Source organism: Oxyura jamaicensis, chromosome 15 (assembly GCF_011077185.1).
Source record: "Oxyura jamaicensis isolate SHBP4307 breed ruddy duck chromosome 15, BPBGC_Ojam_1.0, whole genome shotgun sequence".
Classification (NCBI taxonomy): domain Eukaryota; kingdom Metazoa; phylum Chordata; class Aves; order Anseriformes; family Anatidae; genus Oxyura; species Oxyura jamaicensis.
This window is the reverse complement of record NC_048907.1, coordinates 3,195,416-3,219,193: the sequence shown is the minus strand read 5'-3', so window position 1 is coordinate 3,219,193 and position 23,778 is coordinate 3,195,416. Positions and strand designations below refer to the sequence as shown.

The window sequence follows — 23,778 nt, the reverse complement described above, 5'->3', positions numbered from 1 at the left end:
CTTTGAGAAGTGTGGTTACATTGCGTGCTCCAAGCAGCCCGTGCCCCTCCAGCACCCTGGGGCTGACAGTTTTTCCAGCTGGTAAAATAAGTTTAAAATATGATAAATAATTGCTCCAAAGTGGGGTGAGAATTGTCTTTGCTATAGATCATATTCAGAAAGTTGCTTATTGCATCTGTGAAAGCTGTCTGGGTGAGTTCTGTCAGAGGTGAGCTGTCAGCCTGTTGTCTTTTGTCCTCTTTCTCTTTTGTCCCATTATTTTTAAGCTGCTCACAGTTACTGCCTCTCCTACCCATTCATGACCTGTTCAGTCTGAATCTGACAGAAATTGTCAGTGTATTTTAAAGTCTTTTGATACAAATTTTTCCTTTTCCAGATCAAAATGTGCGAAACATGCCAGAACGCGGAGCACAACAAGAACGTATCGCGGAAAGCCAGACCTGTTAAAGTGGAATCTCCCTGGGAAGTGCTGGGATTAGATGTTCACGGTGAGTGTTTGCGGCTGTCAGACAGGCTCTACAAGGCTTCTGCGCCAGCCGTCAAGAAGCGTGGCAGACTTAAGGCCACACGTGAGTGAAAGCCACCTAGCTCTGCGGTGAGGAGGTGTCACGGAGGCCGTAGCATCTTACCGAGGTGCAACCTGATCCAGTGACTGGCACGGTTCCCACTCAACACACAATGGAAGTTGTGGGCGTGCATTACTTCTCAGGATTGAGGCTGTGATGGGTGGATATTTGATGACAAAGGTCACAGAGCTGTAGTCTAAATGACAGTGCCAAACAGAATCAGGGTTGTTTGCCTTGTCGCAGCAATTGTTTTGCTGGGTTCGGTTTTTACCTTCCTCATTCGGGCGATACTGCGGCATCACGTTGATTTTTCTTGGTGCTTGTTTATGCAGGACCTTTCCCTGAGACAAGCCAGAGCAATACACATGTCCTCCTTGTGACCGACTATTTCACTAAGTGGATCGAGGCTGTTCCTCTGCAGAAGAAAGATCCCTTGTCGGTGGCTAAAGCCCTAGCTACAATTTTTTACAGGTGGGCTCTTCTCTTGTTAGTTACGCTGTGCCTCTGCAGTGAGGTGGGGCACTCTGGGAAGTGCTGCAGATAGAATCTGTGTCCACAAGATGGTTCCCCACAAGAGCACACGCTCTCTCCTGCAGGAGAGGCCGTGCAGTGCCTCGCAGTTGCTCTTTACAAAGTCCTTGGGAGCAGCTTGGTCTCCTCCTGTTATCAGGGGAAGGGAGGAAGAGGCAGAAGTGTTTCTCTGTGTAGCTCCAGGGTCAAGAGAGTTTGTGCCCCAGCTCCCTGCAGAAGTTCTGAACTGTACCCTGATCCCTTCCAGGAGGTGTTCATTTTGCACTCACGTGGTGCCTCTCACCATGGTACCTCCTGGGAAATGCATGGGGCCAGCAGAGGTTGCATTCAGAGCAAGAAAGTTTGCTTGCTTCTCCTGCTGCCTTATCATTCCTGAACAAACAGGCTTGGCTGTTTCGGAACAGATACGGCAAGGAGAGCTCTCCCTGCTCTTGGCAAGGTGAACTCGGGCCTGCCTCTCCCCACTGGAGACCCTCTGTCCCTTTTGTACCCTGGCTTCTGTGAGGATCAGCTGCTCTGCTTTGTGATCCGTGGAGTAAAACCAATCGTGTGTCCTCTTCTTGTTCAGGTTCGGAGCATCCAAGAACATTTACGCCAGTCAGAGCTGGGACTTCTGCGAGGAGGTAGGTCACACGCTGGGTGGTTCAGGGAAAAGCAACGTGATCTCGAGCTTTTTTTGGGCAGCAGGTCCAGCTGGCAGAGCCGCAACACGCCGTGCACGGGGTGCAAGGAGCTGGTGCTGCCACCTCCCAGCCCCAGCCCTGTTGCCTGAGCAGTGCTTTCCAAAGCTTTCACGCTGTAGGGATCTGAGGCCGCAGTTAGGTGGTGCAAGTCCTCCAGCCGCACTGCAGCCTCTCTGCTCGGAAGGAAGGGTCCTGTGGGATGATGCCCGTAAGCTTTCTGCCCTACGCTGGGATTATCCCAGTTTGCCAGTGCTGTGGGAAGCCTCAAGCTCAGTAACGGTTGTTGCAGAATACTTGGTCAGGCCATGACTTCTCCGGGGACCTTGCCATGCCCGCTAACACCTTTCTCCCTCTCCTGTAGTACCTCAGGCTTCTGGGAGCATTTCTGCTCCAGTCTTTTTTGCTACAAGCAGCACTGTGAGTGTCCCCCCCCCCCCTGCAGCCACGTGGCACGGCCGTGTCTCATGCCGGGGAGGACACTCACCGCTGTGGTGACCTTTGCCAGGTCAGCCGGCATTTGTGCGAGCGCTGGAACATCTCACAGATCCTCACCCCTGCAGACCCCGCCGACTGCGCGAGCCTGGACGACCGCAGCGCCGAGATGCTCAGATCCTCCATCTGCAGCGTGGTGAGCGAGAAGCCCGGCGAGTGGGACGCCCACCTCGACCCCGTGCTCTTCGATTTCCGCACCTCGGTCAACTCCGCCACGAAGTACACCCCCTTCTTCCTCATGTTCAACAGATACGTCTGCCTGTCCTCCGAGGTAACTTCTCGACAGAGCGGAGTCGTGCAGGAGGTTCGGTGCTGGTGCGGTGACGGGGTAACGCCCACATGTCTGTGCCTTGCAGGTGGATTTTGTCAAGGACTCTAAGGAGCAGGGCGTTAGCTCCAGCAAGGCAGACGGCCTCCCGCCGTTCACAGCCGCCGTGCAGGAGCAGCAGAACGCCGTGAAAGAAATTGTAAGTCTTGCAGCTGAGCCCCCTGCCTGCCCAGAAATGCCACCCCGCAGGAGTCCCTTGTCTGTGGGCTCTCTCCCATGAAGGTTTCCTGCCTTAAAAAATTGCCTCAGTGTCCTTTGGAAAGTGCTTGGAGACCTGTGTGCCAAAAAAAAATGCTAGACGAGGTCACACTGAGGTGTCCTGCCCCGTCTGGTGTCTGGGTCACTGGTACCACCTCTAAACAGGGCAGGAGCAGGAGCTGTGGTTGACAGGAGGTGTTTGGAGCTTCCCGAAGCTCCAGCCTAGATCCCATTCTGCCCTCTGATGGAGAGCTCTGAGCACAGCCACAAATCATCGTTTCTTACCACGAGTTCTGCGAGTTTGGGGCTGATGAGATGAGGTGGAAAGACCTCGTTTGGTGCCTCCCGCACCTCGAGGTGCTGCCAGCAGTGCTGACGCTGTCAGTACAGTTTTTGCCAGCAGATCTGCAGCAGGGCTGAGCTGATTTTTAAGCAGCCTCTCATCTGCTTTTACAGGTGATCGCCAACATGACCACAGCCTACAAGCGGGAGCGCAAGAGCATGAAGAGGAAAAGCCGGGGCCTGCCCTCTCTTGCCTTCAAAGTGGAAGACAACGTGTTTGGGGGCAACGGCACCTCTCCCCTGAAGAAGCTGAAGAAGGGCCAGTTTGTGTCCTTCCAAATCGAGACAGTCCTGCCGCCTGAGCAGAGCATGGCCGGGGGGAAGAAAACCAGTTAGCCGCTGGAGCTTTTCTGGGGGTCCTGCGGGGCTGGGGCCAGCAGAGCGAACTGTTCCCGAGGGCTGTGTCCCAGCTTAGTGGGAGCCCAGGGCACGGACGCACCTGCTCTGTCTTGGGGAGCGAGGAAGGGGAAGACAAGGGGCTCTGCTCCGTCCCTTCCCGGTCCGGGTTTGGACCATCCCTACGGCACAGAGAAGTGGCACCATCCTCATCTGGGGGCAGCAGCAGGGGGCTTGGTCTCGCCTCTCCACCTGGAACATGGGAGTCGTTGCACTGAGGCCTGGAGAGCGCCCTGGGTGCAGACAAGGAAAGGACCAGAAAGGAGACGGCGTTCGCCTGGGTGCAGTCTGCTTCCAACAGCTTAATTCTGCCCTCCCCGCTGGCAGCCCGACCCGGGAAGAGCCACGCCAGGTCTGGCTGCACCCCTGTGGCCGTGGGGATGGTTTGAAGCGAGCTGTTTAGTTGTAAGCACTCATTAGCAGAATTAAAATCGACAACGAAATGTGAGATTTTCATTTTTTTGGTTATCCAGGCGGAGAAAACTGACTTCTTCCTCCTGTTCTCCCCAGACATGGGGTGAACTCCAGGAATCCCACAGATCCCATACTGCTGGGGTTGCAGACCCTGTTAAAGTCCAGCGCTGGGACCCCTGACCCAAGCCACCCTGGTGTCACTTGTCACCCACCTGGGTGCTGAGCAGGGAAGAGGCCGAGCGCTGGCAGCCCTCTGGCTGGCTCAAGCTTGTCTGGGCTTGAAGACAAAAACATTTATAAGCCGGGTTTCTTGAAAACGGACTGCTCGTAGCACTCCTTGTAGTAGGGGTTAATGATTAGGGGTTAATTTAAAGCCCTGTCAAGCCGGGTTTGACGTTTCCTTGGACTTGGGGTCAATATAAAACGCCACCAAGCCTGGTTTAGGACCTTTTCATCTTTTCCCTCTTATTTCCTACCCGAACAAAATAAATTCTGTGAACTGTTGCAGGGGGCGGGGCGGGGCGGGGCCCTGAGGCTGCCCTGGCCAAGGCGGTGCAGGGCTGGGGGACACGGGGGGTGACACAGGACGGCGACACCTGTGTGTCCCCCCCCCCCCCCTTGGTCACCCCGTTCCCGGCGCACGGTGGCGCCGGCGGGAAAGAGCCGCAGCGAGGGGGCGTGGCTAAGTGCATGTGGGCGTGGCTTGGTGGGATAAGCCCCGCCCACCCACGACCTTCTCCCGCAGCGGGCGCGCCGGCGCCGGAGCCGCCGCAGGTAGGGAGCGGGGCAGGGGCGCGCTGCGTGGGGAGGGGATTTGGGAGGGTTTTTGGGGCTCCGCGCCGGGTTTTGTTTTTTTTGCGGAATGGCCGGAGCACGGAGGGATGGCCGGAGGTGGTGGTTGTTGGGAAAAGGGGGCGCGGCTCGGGGAAAAGCTGCCTGCGTGGGTTGTGCGGGTAGGTGGGGTGGGGGGATGCAGGGGGCTGGGATGGGGCAAGACCCCATCCACGGGCACCGGGGCGTTGCGGGTCCACGGAGAGCTCTCCGTGGACCCCGCAAGGTCCCGGTGCCCACGCATCGCGGGGGGTCTTTGTACGGCCCTTCCTTGCTCCACGGGGCTGCTTTCGCGTGGATCGGTCACGCTGCCTCGTCCTGAAGCCCAGCACCTCTGGGCATGGCACAGGTGGGCAGGAGGAAGTCCCGCTTTTTTATTTTTTTACTGCTTTTTATATCACTTCTGAGCCAGTCCCATGCGTCCCTGCGTGGGGTCGGAGCCACGCATGGCAGCAAGGGCGGTGTCCCGCCTCGGAGCCTCCCTCTCCCGTGGGATGAGGGTGTGGGTTTCCTGCTGCTTTGTAGTTTTCCCTCGCGATTTTTTTATTGCATGCCTCTGAATTTTATGCAGCATGTTCGGAGGGTTGCCCCAAATGTTTTTTTGGGAGGATGCCGTGGCTGCTGGAGCTGTAATCACAGAATTGTAGGGTTGGAAGGGACCTCAAGAGATCACTGATGATGCATTTTTTGAAGATAATGCTTTTTTTTTTTTGTTGGTTTTCTAAGAGGAGAAGCTGTTACAAAGCAGAGTTGCTCTCCCTTCTGCTTTGATACGGTTTCAGTAGGGTTTTGATCAAGTGCTTGATTTCAGCTCCCTCCCAGAGAAAGCAGGGAGGGACCCTCAGGTCCCAAATGTCTGGGTTCAGTAACTACACGGCTCCATAGCGCAGGACACAAGCGCTGCACAGATGTCCTGGACCTGTGGTCCTGTCCCCGTGTCCCATCATCGCCCAGCTGGGACCCTGGGGCGGGCCTGGGGCCATCACAGCGAGCGAGGATGAAGTTTCCCACTGAGATGCGAGGGCAGGTTTCAGGCTCAGGATTTAGGATGGATGGAGACATCTGGGAGGGGGAATTTGTCTTCATTTGGGCTTCCAATTATACAAAATATCTTGGAGCATGTACAGAGGGAAAAAGGAGGGGACGAAGGAACAGATAGCGGCGTTTGGGATCAGGATGCTGGGTGGCTCACGTGGCCTGCTCCCCTTTCCCCACCACCTCCCGGTGGCGAACACCAACCCCATCCCCTTCTTCTCACCCCACGCAGAGGACACCGTGGCCATGTCCTTCCTGCACTAAGGACCGTCCCCCCACCGCCTCGGTGGCTCCCAGCCCGGCCGGGAGGATGCGTGCCTGGAAGGCGGTGGCCAGCACGCTGGCGCTGAGCGGGGCTGATGTGGCGGTCACCACGCTGCTCTACGCCCACGGCCGGGGCGGCCGGGACATCCTGCAGGACCTGCGGCACTTCAACATCTTCAACTCGCTGCTGGACGTCTGGGGGGGCTGCCTCTACCGCAGCTGCGTGCTGCTGGGGGCCGCCATCGGAGTGGCCACCAACACGGCCTACGGCCCACGGCGCCTCAGGGCCTCGCGGACCTTCATCGCCGTCGTCTGCCTCCTCATGGGCATCTACATGATGGTGAAGCTGCTGCTCTACTCGGAGGTGCGCAGGACCATCAAGGACCCGTGGTTCTGGGGGCTCTTTGCCTGGACCTACGTGGCGTTGGCGGCCACCTTCGGGCTGTGGCAGCTGCTGGCCTGCGTGACGTCCTCCCGCGAGGCGCTGGGGCCTGGCTCCGAGTCCCGCACCGAGGCGGAGGAGAGCTGCGACGCCCCGCGGGACAAGAGGGAGGAGGCGGCGGGTCCCACCATCCACAAGCTGCTGTCGTACACCAAGCCGGACGCCTTCTTCCTGGGCATCGCCTCCTTCTTCCTCCTTGTGGCCGCACTGGGTGAGCGAAGGGGCTGGAGGGGGCCATGGGGTGCTCTGCCCCTCGTCGGGAGGGAAGGAGCCATGTGGGGGGCTCAGTGGCACGTGGCACCTCCTAAATGGGCTGGGGGAAGAATTAAATAGGGCAAAAATGGACAGTGGAGAATAAAATGCAATGGGAAATGGGACATCTCTGTGTGCTACTGAGAGCTGTGCCTCCTGGTACATCTCATGTGAGGTACAAGTATCTCCATGGTGGGGATGGGATTGTCCTTCGTGGCTGGGATTACAGGTCCTGTGCTGGTCTTGCGTGTGGTGGGTCTGTAACCTTTCATCCTGTGCTCCTGTGCAGGAGAGACCTTCCTGCCCTACTACACGGGGCTGGCCATCGACGGCATCGTGGTGCAGAAGAGCATGGACCGCTTCTCCACGGCGGTGCTGGTCATGTCGCTGCTCGCCATAGGAAGGTAATCGCAGGGGCTGGAGCCCAGGGATGCACTTTGGCTTCGCGGCGCTGCGAGACCGTGGTGGTGGTGGTGGGGAGGCCATCGCATAGCCCTCCATGTCCATCTGCCCATGGTGGGGGAGCAGGAGCAGGCACGGGGAACAGGCCCCCCAGGGAAGGCTGTCCTGGCAGCACCGTGTCCCATCCTGATGGGTGTCATTGCTAGGGTTAGGACCGGTGTCCCCTCCTGGTAGCGCCCCGTGGAGGCATGGGCCGGTAAAACCATCATTTCCCGGGGTGGAAAAATGTACCGGCACAGCATTGCCCAAGCCCTCGGCGTGGGCATTGGTGTGTTTGTGTTGCTGAGGAGTGGGTTTCGTGTCCACTGGTCTATAACGTTTCTTATCTGCAATTAGCTCATTTGCCGCAGGTATCCGGGGCGGCGTTTTTACGCTCATATTTGCAAGGCTGAACATCCGCCTCCGCAACTGCCTCTTCAGGTCGCTGGTGTCCCAGGAGATGAGTTTCTTTGATGAGAATCGCACAGGTGGGTTCCCCTTTCCCCTGGGTTTGCTCTTGTCCCTCCATCCCGTCCCAGCCTGCGGTATTTTTTTCCCCTTGGTTTGCCCTCCTGGCAAGTAGCTGTCAGTAGCTGGAGATGGCACCCAAATTCCTGCGTTTAGAAATGGGGATAGAAAGCTATTTTTTTCATTTTACTTTTTCAACCTTTTGGGTACCTCCCTGCCATGGAGTCGGGATATCCCAGCACCTTGAGGATGTCACTGCCACTGACCAGCCTGACATCCAGCGGCCCTGAGGCTGACACATCCATCTCTGGCCATCTCATCCCCCAAACACCTCCTTTCCCCTTCCTGCGCCTCCCTTCCCACTGATCAGCTGCCGTCCAGCTCTGCTCCACTGGAAGCCTCGGGCGTGTAAAGCTTGCTGTGCTTGCTTGTGGCTTTCCCAGCTTGCCACTCAGTCCCGTCCCTGGCTGTGTCATTCTGGCGTGGTCCCAGTGGGCTGCAACTTTTCCCACACTTAATTTCTTCCCGGCGATATTTTTAGTTTTGAGGTTACCGCCGTATTTAGCAATCGCTGCAAGCTGCCCTGGTGGCCGAGGACACTGGAGATGTTATTGGAAGTGGGATCCAGTAACCCTGGACTAGCAGCTGCTCAGTACAGGGATTCGGCCCTGGCTGCACTCGAAGGCAGGCCAAGTACTTAGAAATTCAGGGTGGTGGTTGCTGGCTCTTTAATGTTCATCTCCGCTGCAGGAGCTTTGTCCTTAGTCGCCGCACCCACATCCTCCAGGTCACTTGGGCCTCCTCCAGGCTGCAGGACACACAGCTAAACCCAAAGCTGCCTCGTGCTCTGCGGGGCGTGCTGTGCCAGGAGTGCTTCTGGTCCTGCGAGGACAGCAGGGAAGGGTGCCAGCAGTCCCTGGCAGGCTCGTGGAGGGCTCCTGGCATCATTCAGAAATGAGCTGGGGGCTGTGGTGACAGCTCCAGAGGGGTGTTCAGCCCAGCCAACACCCACGATGCACCCACGAGGCAGTCTGTGTGCCCACGGGGTGCCCTCCAGGGTATAGTGCGGAGTCAGTCCCCTTTGTTCTGCAGATGTCCTGAGTGACACGAGGATATACTTTGTGCTTTTGGATGCATTTCATGTCCCTTGTGCATCCAGCAGCCTGAGCTCCTCTGCTTTGCTTCACGTCCACAACAGCAGAGCTATCTCCTTCCATGCTGCTCGGCAGACCCCAGCCAGGGCCTGGGCTGGATGAGGAGCTCCATCTGCCAGGGCTGCCACGTGTGGCCTCGGCCCATGGCATGGGACATGGGACACGGCCAGGCAGCGACCTGCCACGGTGACGTGTCCCCGCTCTCCCTTCCCCAACCCCTCGTTCCTGCAGGGGACGTCATCTCCCGCCTGACATCGGACACGACCATCGTGAGCGACCTGGTCTCCCAGAACATCAACATCTTCCTGCGCAACGTCGTGAAGGCCACAGGGGTGATCTTCTTCATGTTCAGCCTCTCGTGGAAGCTCTCGCTCGTCACCTTCATGGGCTTCCCCATCATCATGCTGGTGTCTGACGTCTACGGCAAGTACTACAAGGTAGGCAGGAGGGGCTGCTGTGGCTGTCGTGTGCCATGATGCTGGGCTGGTCCCCTTGGGAAGCTGTTGTGGGGATTGTGGGCGGCCTTGGAGCTGGAGGGATTGATACTTGGGTGTTTTGCTGCCTGCAGTGGGGGCAGGAGGGCAGCATTACATCTACGTGGGCAGATGAGCGTAGGCTTGGCTGTTCCCTTCGTGCTCAGGAGCTGACAGGAGAGGTAGCTTGGCCATGAGATGTCCCATATGTGCCTGCTCATTCACATGCTGTCTGTCTTCTCCTCTGCCCTTGGAGTGACTTGGGTGGAGGGTTAAATCTAGCCCCAAGCTCCCTTTGTATGCCAAGGTCTGTCCCCCATGGTTCACGCCATGGCCTGTGGCCCACGTGAGTCCAGCACCACACGCCCCCACTGTCCCAAGGTGGGGGATACGTCCCAGTGCTCAGCCTTGGCTCGGTCCATGGCCTTGGAAAATGTCACTTTGTCCTCTCCTGAGCCTGAGAGAGGTGCTGCAGGCAGCTGGGCGTGTGCTGAGCTCCCTCTGCTTCTTCTCCCTGCAGAAACTCTCCAAGGACGTGCAGAATGCCCTGGCCAAGGCCAACAACACCGCCGAGGAGACCATCTCTGCCATGAAGACCGTCCGCAGCTTTGCAAACGAGGAGGCAGAGGCCAACGTGTACTGGCAGAAGCTGCAGCAGGTGTACAAGCTGAACAAGCGGGAGGCCCTGGCTTACACCTACTACGTGTGGTCCAGCGGGGTAGGTGGCCGGCACTAGGGACGGGCAGGGGACATCAGGTGACAAACCACGCGTGGTGGCTGCTCCGTGCTTTCAGAGAGCTTTGTGGGATGAGCCCAGCCTTGGTGTCTGCTGCCAGTAAACCACCATCTCTTGATACTTTTTTAATTATTATTTTTTTTTTAACTCATCAAAAATACGTTCCGTTCCCCCTTAGGGCAGCGTTGCATCATGCCGCTGAACAGTCTGCCTTCTCCTGTAAATAAAAATATCACTGATAACTGCTCAAGGTCGTGGAAAACCCCGTGTTTTTGGGCTGCTGCATTGCATGCCTGTGCCAGCTCATCTCCGGCTGCTCCAGCCAGGAAGCAGCCGCTGCGTTGGTTGAGCCTCTGCTCAGAAACAGAGATCTGTGTGGGGGCAGTGGCGAGGGGAGGCTGCTGATTTTTTTGTGTGTGTGTTGTGTTTTATTTTTATTTTTTTTGCAAAGTGGTTTCTCATTGCTTGGGACCAGATGGTCCTGGGCTTCTGCATCGGCTGCTAAGGCAGCACAAAGCCCTCGTGTCGGGCTGCCCTTACCCACGCGCGTTCAGGGATGCTGCTGAAAGGTTTTTTGAGGTACGACGCCCTCGTACAGCTGTGGGAGGCTTGCGGGTTCCCAAGGCTGGAAGCAAAATCAGAGCATTTCTAGCATTGTTCCCGCACATCCAGGTGAAGGCAGCGGCAAGAACTGGGTCAGAACAGATCCCGCTGAGTCAAAGGAGTCCAAAACCATCAAAACTGCTCCTGTGGGGCTCACGTAAAAAAGAAGCTGACAGATTTAGCACAGCCCTAGCGGAGCCTTTCTCAGAGGAAACTGAGGATCTTAAGGTCAGATCTTGGTGGAGAGAAAAGGAACTTTTCCCCAGTATTTCCCCGTGAGTGAATTTATAGCCAGCAGCCCTTCCCACCGCCTGTGGTCCTGGGAAGGCTCTGGATGTTCGTGTAATCCTGTAGCAGCCTGCGTGACAAACGTTGCGCAGAGCACTGGGCATTGCGTGGAAAGAAACAGGCTGACTAAAGGCACGGGGCTGTTATCTGTCACATCAGGGCTGAGCTGTCTCTGTAGGTGGCACCCCCACACACCGATCTCAAGCGAGAGCTGAGGCTGAGCTGCAGGGACTTGTGGATGCAGGGATTTGGTGCGTTAACTCTTGGCTTGGTTCGGTGCTCTAAATTAAAATGTGTCACAGTCACGTAACAGTTTATTTTAGTGGCGAGGTGACTGCATGTGTTGGGTAAGTCAAGCGTGGATTATTATCCTTGAGGATGTTAGTCCAAGAGACATCCATGAGGCACTTTTATTTCGGATAAATTCTGCCTCCTTGGCTGTTGTTCCTCTTGACTCCTGCTTTGTTGGAAGACCCCAGCCCAGTACCTGAGTTGTTTTTCCCTTCTCATATCCATCCTCACTGCTGTCAGCCACGCGCTGCGAGGATGCTTGGTTTGGGGCTCACAGAATAAATGTCAGCTCCTGAGTTGTGGGCTGTTGTGTGGGTAACTACAGCGACACCGAAACACCGGTTGTCCTTGCTGATTTGGGGGTGTTTGCTTGCTTTCAGCTGACCCTCCTGGTGGTCCAGGTCAGCATCCTTTACTACGGCGGGCACCTCGTGATCTCTGGGCAAATGACGAGCGGAAACCTGATATCCTTCATCATTTATGAGTTCGTCTTGGGAGACTGCATGGAGGTGAGTCTGACCCCTCTGGGACACCCCGTATCAAGGTGATATTTGTCTTCCAGGTGTTCCCAGTCCCTGCAGTTGCAGGACTAGACGCGGTGTTGCCTGCCCTACCACACGGGTGGCTTTGCCCACCTGCGTGCCCTCTGCTCCCTGCTCCCATCCCACTGTGGCCCCACAGATACAGCCACGGCTAATGCCGAGACACCTGAAAAGACCCAGAGGAGCTCAGCACCAATAAGGCAATCAGCACCAAAATTTTGGGCTGGCCCCGCTGAACGGGGGAGTCCTGGCTGCCTCCCAAGCACGTTTCCTGGTATGAAGGATGCAGAGATTGTGCGGCTGCCTGTTAAATTTCAGGGTTCATTAAGAGCTTAATTACATTACTCTTCTTTTTTTTCTTCTTTTTTTAACTTCCCTGGAACAGGCTGCAAGCTGCTGCGTTGGCAGCAGGTTAGCAAGCTGGGATTGTGGGTGGGATGGTGGAGCCCACCCAGGGCTGCTTCCCCCTCGCCAAGGTGTCAGTTTGGCTAATTGAGGCAGAAATTAGCAAGTCCAGGTTTCCTCACCGCCAAGCTCGGTTTCAGCGGTGCTTCAGTGACAGAGCAGAGCCGGAGACAGCTCGCCCAGCTCTCACCATCTGTGCTGATAACTGCAGGCTCCGGTGGTGTTTCCAGGCTGTGGTTTTGGTGTGTGTTTCGTATGGTTTGGGTTTTTTTCCTCTGATGGGAGGGGCAGTTGCAGTACAGGCTGTTCAGCAATTCTGGGTTTAACAGTGAGAAGGGCCAGCATGATGGGGCATTATTCCATAGAGGAATAAACCTTGGGTGGGGGTAAGAGCTTTCTCTGTCTGCCTCTAACGTCAGATGATGGATTTGCGAATACTTTGACCGCTCTCCTTACGAGTGGCCGTGATTGCTGTTTCCATCACGTGAGAGGGTTTCATCGTTGCCTCTTCCCTTCCAGTCCGTGGGCTCCGTCTACAGCGGCCTGATGCAGGGAGTGGGAGCTGCTGAGAAGGTGTTCGAGTTCATCGACCGCAAGCCAACGATGGTGAATGACGGGTCACTGGCCCCGGACCACGTGGATGGGAAGGTGGAGTTCAGAAACGTGACGTTTTCCTACCGCACTCGCTCCGCCACGCAGGTCCTCCAGGTGAGCCCCACCAGTGCAGAGAGCTCCCCATCGGGAGGATATTTCTATCGCGATATTCCTTTGTCACGACAATAATTGATCCCTAGCCCACAGGGAAGGTCAGCTGCCCTCCTGGAGATGCATAAAGGCAGGCTCAGTGGCATGCTGGCAAGCAGATCATAATGAACAGTGGGTGTCTAGAGCTGGCTTTCCTTACAGGGAAGGGGTTTTATTAATAACACCCTTGTTCCCAGCTCAGACATGGAACACGTCAGCGTGGTGCAGGGCTTTGTGCCAAGTTGTCTCAAGCTGCTTCCATGTGAGAGAGGGGCTGGGGTCACAGGGCAGGGTGAGGCAGCAAAGCTGTGCAGTTTTTGGAGGTCTTGCCACGCAAGCAGGCAAATTCAAAGCGAGTTTGCAGGATTCTTGCTTCCTCAGAGGAAGGGAGCTGGGAGGAGAAGCAAATAACTAGTCTTTTGCAGGCTAGATGGCTGAAGCAGGTTGCCATCGAGGTGGGGGGCACAATTTGGCTAAATCCCCTGCACAGTGCCCAAACCACTGCCCCAGGACCCCAGTGAAGACCAGCACCTGACCACACTCTCCCATCCATGTTGCAGAACGTGTCCTTCACCCTGCACCCCGGCAAAGTGACGGCGCTGGTGGGCCCGTCGGGCAGCGGGAAGAGCTCCTGCGTCAACATCCTGGAGAACTTCTACCCTCTGCAAGACGGGCAGGTGCTGCTTGACGGGCGTCCCATTAACATGTACGATCACAAGTACCTGCACTCAGTGGTACGAGCGACTGCTACGTGTATTCTAGCTAGCGCCTGCCGTGGTCGGAGGGGATGGATGGCAGTGTTGCATGTGGATTTGAGCTGGCAACCTCCAAAATGTCCGGGAAGCTGGAGGTGGTCCAGCAAACAGATTTAGTCCATTTGTGGGGGCAGAAGGGAAAGGGGCAGCCATCAGTTTGTGGCTAAGGGGAAGTCTTCCAAAACCAGAACAAGCAACATGTTTTGTTTTGTATTTGTTTGGCCAACCCATTAGAAATACAGTTTTTTCATTGTTTGATTAATTAGTCTAAGCTGAGTTTGGAAGAAGTGTTTTACAGTCCTCCAGCATGTTCCACCTTAAGACCTTAAAGTAATTCTCAGATGAGATTTTGGGCTTTAAACTGCTCAAGATGCCAGCAGCAGCAGCGGGAGCGGTGGAGGGGCTGGGTGCTTTGCCCAGGAGAGGGGTCCGGGCCCCTAGGCTCTTGTCTGCGTGTCAGCACAGATCAGTCTCCATCCCCTCTGCAAGTAACTGCCCGCTTTGTTTGCCCCCAGAGTGAATGGCCTCGCGAGTCAGCAGGAAAACCTGAAAACAATTGATCAGAAGCAGGCTGGAAAGCCAAAGTCAGTGTGACTAATTTACATTCCCTGCCTGTACTGAGTGAAAACTAAAAGACAAGCAAGTCTTTCAGCTTAGAAGGCCTGGTGTGGTGTTAGGAGCATGGGGAGAAGTCAATTAAAATATGACCGTATCCTGCTGGCTCTCTTCACGTCCTGTTCTGAGCAATAATTTGGAGGGTTCAATTTATTTCAATATAGACTGTTTAACAAAGGCTGAATTTGAGAGTGAGCAGCAATGGCTGTACAGTAGGGCAGGGAGACCGTTGCTAAGCAATTAAGGAATTGCATCAGCTATGTCCAGAACTTCCTAATTTTGGATTAAAAAGCGCAGGAGGGCTTATGCACAGGGCCCATCTGGGACAACTAGCCTTGAACGGGAAATTAGCAAGACTTTGGGAGAAGGTCTGTCCAGCCTGCCTTGTCCCAGCAACTGGTTTCCCATACTGGGAAGAGCAGACAGTACTGGGAATGATGGGCCTGGAGCAAAAACCCACAGCAGGGTGCTGGACAGGGGGTGCCCATACCAGGTGCCAAAATAGCAGCACTGCATGCATTTTCTTTCCTATGCAATAGCCTCCCAGCACCCTGTCAGTACCAGCGTCGCTGGAAGCTCACGTTGAGGCATTTCTGTGTCTCAGTTTAATGGTGGGGCTCTGCCCACTCGAGTCCTTACCTGGCAGGAACAAATGCTGATGATCAGAGACGTCAGATGCTGTGTCTCCAGCTCCAACCGCCTGTTCTTCTCTTCCTTTCTGCAGATCTCCTTGGTGAGCCAGGAGCCGGTGCTATTTGCTCGCTCCATTGCTGATAATATTTCCTACGGCTTAGCTTCGGCCTCCTTCGAGTCGGTTGTTCAGGCTGCCCAGAAGGCTAATGCACATGCCTTCATCACGGAGCTACAGGACGGCTACCACACAGGTACTGACATCCCTCCGTTTGCACTGCGACTTCACTGCACAGCTTCCAGAGCCTATCTTGTAGGGGCAGACAGCAGCAATGCAGCCCCGTGGGTCAGGGCAAGAGGGAAGCTGGGACCTGGATGATGTCCCAGGCTCGGGGACTTCCTCCTTTGGTTGTTTCCATGAGCATCAGTCCCTCACACCCTGGGACTTGGAGAACTTGCTGCTGGAGGGAAGGACTGCAGCCTTGCCTTGTTTAATACATTTAAGCTGCTCTGCCAAGTGAGCAGAAGCCGGAGCGCTTACCCAGTCTTTGGTTCAAAGCGTGCCACCACCCTGGTGCTGTTGGCTGGGCGCTGAACTTGGGGGCAGCTCTTCATTTTTATTTTGCCCCCTTCTCTCTCAATCCAACAGAGGCAGGCGAAAAAGGAGCTCAGCTGTCGGGTGGCCAGAAGCAGAGAGTGGCAATTGCCAGGGCCTTGATCCGAACGCCCCCCATCCTAATCCTGGACGAAGCCACGAGCGCGCTGGACGCAGAGAGCGAACACGCGGTGAGTGGGTGACCCGGGTGTCGGGGCCTGCCAAGCCCTGTCAGGTCAGGATCCCTGCCAGCTGCTGAAGTGTGCAAAGTGTTAGCTGGCGTACAGCAACACCGTGCAGCCTTTTGGGACAAGACACAAAGGAAGACTGTAAAAATAGTTCTGCAGTAGGCAGGGTAGGATGACCCGAGCTGAAATCCCAGCTGAGGCACCGAACCAGCCATACTTTGCAGGAAAGGCCCTGAGCTCTCTGTGAGCAGTGCTGTGGTTTATCTGGCTGGGATGTGACAACCAAACGGCTCTACCAGCAGCAGAGTTTGGCCTGCCTGATTCATCCTCACAAGGAAAATCTAGATCTAAGTGCTGGTGTGAGGATGGGTCTCCTGGTGCTGGAGGCTGAGTGCTGCCAGCCCACGGTGTGGATCAGTGTGAGTGTCTGACCCTGCGGGGCTGCTTGTGGGCTGAGGCCTGGGCACTGTCCTCAACACCGCATGTGGTATCTGATGCCGGCCTGAGCTGGTTTTGGATAGCTGGGGGTGTCAATCTGACAGGTGGCCATCTGCCTGCCGTCAGATCTTAGTGCCTTTGTCTGTCTCTTGGCTGGAAAACAGCTCTATTGGTTTGCCTTGTTAGCCTCCCAGGAAACAGCCCCACCTTTCTAGGCAGCTGCATTTCCCAGGTATCAACTTCCCGAAGTCTGTGCCAACATTGCATGGCCTTTATTTGCATCCCAGCTCTAACGAGAGCAGACCTGTCATTTAACCACCCTAGCCCTTTCCTGGCAGTGGATGGATGCATACCGCATCCGTGAGCTGGCTGGACTGAGAGGATTTGTGGCTAAGCAGTGAGAGCCAGGATGGATGTGCCAGTGCTGGTAGTGCTACAGGGAGTCCTGCTCTCGTGTCCTCTGTGTAGCCAGAGGAAAGCAAACCTCCTGCTCAGAGATTTCTTAACACAGAGGCACAAAGCTGCTCTTCTCCCCTCCCAAAGCGGTGCCAGCGATGCTCGTGTGCTAACAGCTTTTCCTCCCGCGCAGATTCAGCAGGCGATTTACGGCGACTTGCAGAACCACACAGTGCTCGTCATAGCTCACAGGCTGAGCACTGTGGAGAAGGCACACAACATCATTGTGCTGGACAAGGGCCGCGTGGTGCAGCAGGGCTCACACAAGGAGCTGATGGAAGAAGGAGGTCTTTATTCCAAGCTGGTGCAGAGACAGATCCTGGGGCTTGAGGCGGGCGGCACGGGCGGCCACCAACCCGAAGCCCGGGGAGATTCAGCGAAGGCGCCCAGTGGGCTGGAGGAAGAGTTCAGGATAGACCATTCCCTCCCGGCCATGGCGCAGGACGATTATAACAACACAGCTCACAAGTGAGAGCAGCGAGGGCCGGCGCTCGAGACGCTTGCTGGGATGCCAAGGCAGGAGGCAGCTTGCCAACAGGCCGGCACGCCGCACAACGCCGCCCATTCGCCCATCCCGCGTGCGCCACGCACCCGTGCACACAAAACCACACACTTATAGAGCTTCCTGCAGTACAGCCCGGTGGGCAGACGCCTGCTGGTTAAACAGGGAAACTAACTTGGGAGTTGGGTCTTTAGCAATTCTCAGCATTTCTACTGGGTTTCTTTTCTTACTACCAGTAATTCCTCTCGACTGGGACTTTTCTCCCATTGATATGCATGTGTAACCGCTATTAACTGTACTGGATGTTAAATGCATGCATGGAGGGGAAGGTTGAAAACCCCTCCAGGAATTTCAGGGGGTGGCTTTCTTGGCTGGGTAGAAAAGCAGCGACTGTAAAACAAGGTCCTGCTCCTGCTGTCAATCTATGGGGTCAGTCCAAAGTCTGCTGAAGTCTGTAGGGAGCTCCCTTCGGCTCTGGGGAAAATGGGATCACTTCCATGAATGCTGGGAGAGTTTTGCACTGAGTGCCTGCAGGCTCAGGCTCACAACCATTGCTGCTGAGCTTGTTTCATGTAGTAATCATCCTTCCTGGAATGAGCCAGGGGACCAGGAGGCAGGTGTTGCTTTCAGATTTACTCTTGGTGCTTGGTGGGTGTTTGGTTTTCTTTTTAAGGACGAAGAGTTTTACCATAATTGGGTTAGGGATTTTTTTAATTACTATATTTCTGTGTGCACTGTACAATGTCTGTCTGGCTCCAGTGTCCACTGAAATTCAGTCTGTTATTTCAGTATTTTTTTAAACTCACAACCCCGGTGCTGGTTTGAAAAAACACTACTAAAGACAGGCATAAAATAATGAAAGACAGCACTTTATAAAACCCACCAAAGCTTTGTTCAGCTTCAGGCAATGTGAGTGATTTCACTGCATGGGAAATCCGTACAGTCACTTTCCTGGAAGTCAAGCTTCCACTGCCTGAACTGTGAAATGTGTTTGTATGAGTACTATTTATTAACTTTTACTAAGAGGGAAAGAAAGAAAGATGTTGCTCCTAGTCCTTTTGTGCGATGGCTCTGGCTTAGTAGTGTTACGCTGCCATAGATTGGTGAAGAAACCTATGCAGCCAGGCAGATGCTATTGAAAAATAGCATTGGATTTTATGTGGGAAAGATTGACTCAGACTGCGCATAGTTAAGAAATGATCTCAAGCACTTTAGCTCTCATGTTTTTCAATATTTGAATGCTGCTGTGTTTTACTTTTTGGCAGTTTTACAGTTTTGTAGTTGGCACTGTTTTGTTTTCGTTTGGTGATGTTTTACAAACTCTTTAGTGTCCTTGAGGAGGGATGCTCAGAAAAAAAATAAAATACTACCTCTGCCACTCAACGTTGAGCCAGTCTAGTGGGGGGTGTTTTTTTTTTGCATTCAAAACATCTGGGTTTTCAAGGTAATGTTCATCTGAGATGATGGATGGCTACAGCTGTGTACCACACATGTTCTGATTCCCTCATGGGGAATAACAAGAAGTACCTACGGAGAATTAGGTATGTAACAGCCTTCAGCGTCTGATAATGGCCGTCAACCATAGCACGAGGTATAACCTGTTTAAGAACTTGTTTTCATCACGGATCCCATCTGGTAGTCAGTCTCACACAAAAGGACAGGCAGTCTGACCCATTCTCAAAGCACAGGGCTTTGTGGCTGGAGTCTTTTCAGCTGCTTGCTTTCGTGATAGGATAAAAATCTGCTCAGAAGGAAGAGAGCTCTCTTTGTCTTACCTTCCTCCACTTGGGAAACCTCTATCACGCTGCAAAAGCTCACTGAAATCATTCCTCACCATTTCAGTAAGTGGCCAGTATGTTCCTGTCTGATGACAATATTCACCGTGGGTATGAAGAGGTTGGGGGTTCCTCCCAGTGCTGGAAGGCAAGCGATTAATTCTGCGTTAATTAAATCAGGGACTGAGCAGAATGTGGCCAGCAGATTGTAGAAGTGGAATTGATTGCTGCTTAATTGAAAAACTGGAAGGAAAAAAAAATAAAGTAAGGTAACCTGGGAATTAGGGAAGCCAGCACCCCGGGAAGTGCTGTTAGGACATTGTTCATTATTACATGAGATGGCAGAAAAGAAAATTAGATCCTGATGTATGTGCCCTCCCAGGCAGTGCTGCAATAAGGAGAATCTGAGGATACACATGAAGTAGTTTCATTGCAAAGGCTACAGTGAATTCGGGGAAGGGAGCCCTGCTTTCCGAGCTTGTTGTGATGATAATCCCAGCATTGTACTCCCAGTTCGGGTCCGAAAAGCTTCAATTGAAAGGGAATTGGAATGGGCAGATTGTCTCTGTGGTGGCACCAAGCCAAGCTGATAACAGGGCCTGACTTTGTTCACTGCCACAGGTGCTGAATTCTCTCCTTTGCATCCAGAAAACTCAAGGCTACTTTTCCACTGAGCTTTACATCTTGGGGCCTGAACAAGTCCTTTTATTGTGCTGTTGGCACGTGACAAGTGGATCTGCTGGAGTGCTGAAGCTGTAAGGGTTTTCTTAGGGCCTGGAAGTGTGGTGGGAGCTCCACACACTACCAGGGCTCCAGCAATACTAATGTAATACAGGCATGTCTGCTGCCCCTGTTCCCAAAGCTGTACAAACCCTGTAACTGCAGAGAAAATCTTGCTTTACAAAATAATTCCGGCTATGACTTCTTTTTATGATGGGACTCCCCTACCTTGCGGGGGTGCTGCATTCATCTGCAGTTCTGTGTATGCAGAAGTCACTTGCTCAGCATTTTTCAATCTGTTTTCATGAGGAGTGTCATGTCTGGTCCAGCTGAAAGCATTCTTTCCAGACCTCTTGCTCTCTTTCAGGCACGGCCTGGATCTCCCAAGGGAGCCGAAGAAGAAACCTTGGGTGGGAACCAAGTGCCTGAACTCATAAAGACTTACTTGGAAAGCTAAATTAGAGTATGAGCACAAACAAACACTGTGCTAAGTCTCCATAGGAGCACTGTCTCCTCTTCAGGGTTTGTCTGTAACGTAAAAATCGGTGTCAGAGATGCCTGTTGGCCAAGCAAGGCCCAAGAGTGAGGCTGTATTGGTGCAGCAGTGGCAGTTCCTTCTGTGCTGTATCTGGAGCTGCCCTTGTCCTTGGGCCTCGCAGCCTGTGTGCAGCATCCAAATTTCAGGCTGTTCTGGGAAAAAGGCCGCTGTTCCCTCTGAGACCCTGACACGTAATATTTTGTGGCTGTGTGTTTGCCTGGAGCTGATGTTTACAAGGGAACACAAATAAGGTCTGTTCAGGCACTTCTGGATGACAGTAAGGCAGATAAGTTTATTCTAGAAAGGGAGTCTTTTCTCCACAGGGAACTCAGATGGGTTTCTCTGAAACCTTAACTCGTGGAGCACACTAAAGGCTGTCACGGCAGAGTTGGAAGCAAATGGTCATTTGAAAGCACAGATGATGGCAAAGGTTGGCTCTGTGCTCCGTGGTAGGTTGTTTTCCTCACAGTTAATAAGCTCAAACCATGCCCTGTAATGAGTATAACCACAGCTTTATTTGATTTAAACATTGGAGAACCTTCTCCAAGACAAAGTTCAAGAGCAGATCCTACAGTCTTAGCGATTCCCAAACAACATGTATTTACCCCTGTACATTTACATAGAGAAGGTAAATATAAATGCAGTGTAATGGAAAAAAACATAGCTGTATTTATTCCTACAACTTGTCTCTCAGCACCCCAAACCCTGCCTCAATGTGCAATTGTGTGTGTTTCAGTGGCGGGGCTTTCTAGGCCTTCAGCAGAGCTGGAAATACCACAAGCAAATAAACACCCAGAGTGCTTCCAGTTCAGGTTTGGAGCTGCACCTTAGTGTGGGGAGGAGAAATAGCATCTGCCTTGTTTCCTCTAGCGTCACTGGGAGTTTAGGGCAAATAATGTGTATGCAGGTGTATAAACCTGCTCGTTTCACGCCTCTGGCTCTCTAAATGAAAGCAGTACAAACAGCAGAACTGCTGTTTCTCCCCCAGGAGGCTGGATATAGAGGTCACTTCACGTGTGAAGGAATCTCTAAATTGTGAAATTGAGACCGAAGTGTGGACTTCAATGGGGAAATGAAATTGCAAAGAAGCCTGAAAACTTATCTACCTATTGAGCAACCAGACTAAAACGGGTTAATAAACTCCAAAGATTAGACTTACAAATTCAGTCTCTACGTAACCAACCAGTTTGTCCAGGAAAAGAAGTTGTGAAGGTGACTTGCAAAATATGTCTAAATCTAATAAATATGTATGGGCACAGTGCTGCTGACCGTAAAGGGATATGAGGTGATGTAAGGAAATCCAGGCTCAGGTTTTTAAAAAAATAATATATATATATATAATAAAATACAACTATCATTTAATTTAAACTGGGCTGGATGCCAGTTCTCCCCATGACTGTGGCCTGACTTCTTATTCACCATGACACGGCTTCCACTGTAGTTTTCCCAGAGTTTTTGTTCTATTTCTCGTCTAATAAGAAATCCTGGCTTCTGTACTTTGCCTGCTTACATTTTTAACATTCATGAGTACTGTCACCTTTCAAAAGGATTTTAGCAAAGGTAAAGAGGATCCAGGGCTTGGCAGCTGATAAATCTCAGCGTTGCAGTATTTGATAATCCCTGTAGCCTAAAATCCTAGTTTATCTGCTATTCCTCACATTCTCTCGAAGTGATGTGCTGTCACAAAACCTTAATCTTTTGTGAAGACTGCTGAAGGGAAAGGCACCTTCCAACCTATCCAAGTAGAATATGTAATTATACAAAAGCAGCTGACCCCTATTTTGTCTGTCAACCTCAGTTGTTTTTCTGGCCAAACCTGAATTCCCAATCACATGCAGATTCTGGTCAGAGTACTAAAAAGCAGACCAGATGTTTAATATTGACACTCCTCTCCAGCACCTCCAGAATGCAAATTTATCTACACAGGGAGAAACGGTATTTTCAATATATGTTGTACTTGAGCACAAATTAATTCTGTTTTCCCTGTGTGTTTTCTGAGGACTTCATTGTTCTGCATTATATGGCTTCTAGCTAATTGAATATTGTTTACCATTGATAAATTCAAATAATCCATTCCTTGATGTCTACAGCAATACAATTCCAGAAACAACTCTATGCAAAAGAAACAAGAACAAATTAGATAATTAGGTAGAAGATCCCCTTAGAAGGTCACTGTAATATAGAATCATCTTTTCCATCAGCATATTGACAATACGGTGATGGTAATACTGTAGTGCCCTTCACCTGAGATGCCCACCCACAGTACCCCCACAAGCATTATTCACTGTGAACTCTTCCTTTCCACTCTCTGCATGGGTCTGAGTGGTTATTTTGATTTTTCCTATTAAGCAAAAGGCCCTGTGGTTGAGGGGAGCTGAGAACTCCGCTCAGGATCACACAGAGAGGCAGTGGTAAAACTAGATTTACAACATGAAGCTGAGTCAGACTCTTCTACACCACACTCCCCCCATACCAATTACCTTGCTATGCTATGAAGTTAGAATCACTAATGTTCTTTAGAAGAACGGGCTTCTTTTAATCCCTCAGCTAATTCCTCTGTTTATATGTGTGTGTCCACACGTGTATGTGTTTGCATGCATGTAGAGATTTATAGACTGGTTTAACACCAGACTACAACTCTGCCTGCTTGATGGCCATGTGCAAATACGGCATGTGATAGCGTGTTGACATGGCAGCTATCTGCTGGTTTAAAATAACAAGGTCAGGCTGTAGTGGCCCTGAAAAGCCATGTCACTGCCAAGGGGTACAGCTGCTTACTCATCTTTGCTCCGAGCAGAGCACCCCCACAAGGAGGAGTTTGGCACATAGCGCAGCGATACGCAGGCATGTTGACGTGGAAGAGCAGACACATGCCCATATCGCTAATCGCGTTCTCCCCACCCTAGGCAAGCTCAGCTGCCGGATGCTTTGAGCTCTCTTACCTGCCTCTGAATGCACTCAGCTCACCCCATGGCTTTACAGAAGCCCTGCGCTGAACAGCCAGAAGGCCAGGAAGCCTTCCGCTGGCAGCCTGTTACTGTCGGGCTTTGCGACCTGTGAGGTGACAGAGAGGGCTTTTGAGGGGGATGAAGAGCTGAGTTTAGTTGTAGGACAATTTAGAAAAAAAAAAAAAAAAAAAAAAAAAAAAAAAAAAAAAACACAACGCTGCTATGTCTTCGTTTAGGTCTGCCAGGAAGTACTGGGTCACTTCCTGAACGTGATTAATGTCATTATGTTTGAGTAGGATTACATCAGAGATTGATTCAGTTCACCGCATTGATTTATTTTTTTCTTCAGAATGATCAAAAAAGCCAAATACAAAGGGTTAGGACCCCATGGCCATTTCCCACTCTGTTCCTCTGTCTCATGTGCTTATCCTGGTTCTCCCTCCAGTTACACACTGGGAAACGGGCGCACCCACACCCACAATTAGCTACAAAAGCAGGCCAGAAGGTGGTGCATGCCTAGAGATGCATACAGCCTAGGCTACATTAACACGATTAATTATTTCCAGGCATAATTGTATGTATCATCTACGCTCCAGCATCAGCAGTATTGGAGAGCTACTGCTCCAAAGTGTTATCACAAAAGTACATCGCAAAATGTCGCTGATGTGTATATATTTGCAAGTGTACTTAATGGATAGA

At 52.6% G+C, this 23,778-nt stretch overlaps 1 protein-coding gene across 2 annotated transcripts; it reads left to right on the top strand.

Moving 5' to 3' along the window:
• The first annotated feature begins 4,599 nt into the window (after window positions 1-4,599).
• ABCB9 (ATP binding cassette subfamily B member 9) lies at window positions 4,600-18,487 on the top strand. Of its 2 annotated transcripts, XM_035340868.1 has the most exons (12): window positions 4,601-4,724; window positions 6,049-6,733; window positions 7,064-7,178; window positions 7,573-7,703; window positions 9,069-9,274; window positions 9,831-10,028; window positions 11,609-11,737; window positions 12,695-12,883; window positions 13,480-13,653; window positions 15,014-15,173; window positions 15,569-15,705; window positions 16,730-18,487. In XM_035340868.1, the coding sequence occupies exons 1-12, from the start codon at window positions 4,641-4,643 to the stop codon at window positions 17,066-17,068; spliced, it is 2,547 nt and encodes an 848-aa protein (XP_035196759.1). In that variant the 5' UTR covers window positions 4,601-4,640; the 3' UTR covers window positions 17,069-18,487. The 2 variants fall into 2 exon arrangements, with proteins under 2 accessions (XP_035196760.1, XP_035196759.1); XM_035340869.1 differs by lacking the exons at window positions 15,569-15,705; window positions 16,730-18,487 and adding an exon at window positions 15,257-15,526 and having other exon boundaries at window positions 4,600-4,724; window positions 15,014-15,199.
• Window positions 18,488-23,778: the final 5,291 nt, after the last annotated feature.

What these genes read in the sequence shown, in the direction of transcription:
- ABCB9 (XM_035340868.1), top strand. Translation starts at nt 4,641, where the DNA reads ATGTGGGCGTGGCTTGGTGGGATAAGCCCCGCCCACCCACGACCTTCT. An exon ending in CGGCGCCGGAGCCGCCGCAG is followed by an intron (nt 4,725 to 6,048) that starts GTAGGGAGCGGG and finishes CACCCCACGCAG; the next exon opens with AGGACACCGTGGCCATGTCC. An exon ending in CCGCCACGCAGGTCCTCCAG is followed by an intron (nt 12,884 to 13,479) that starts GTGAGCCCCACC and finishes TCCATGTTGCAG; the next exon opens with AACGTGTCCTTCACCCTGCA.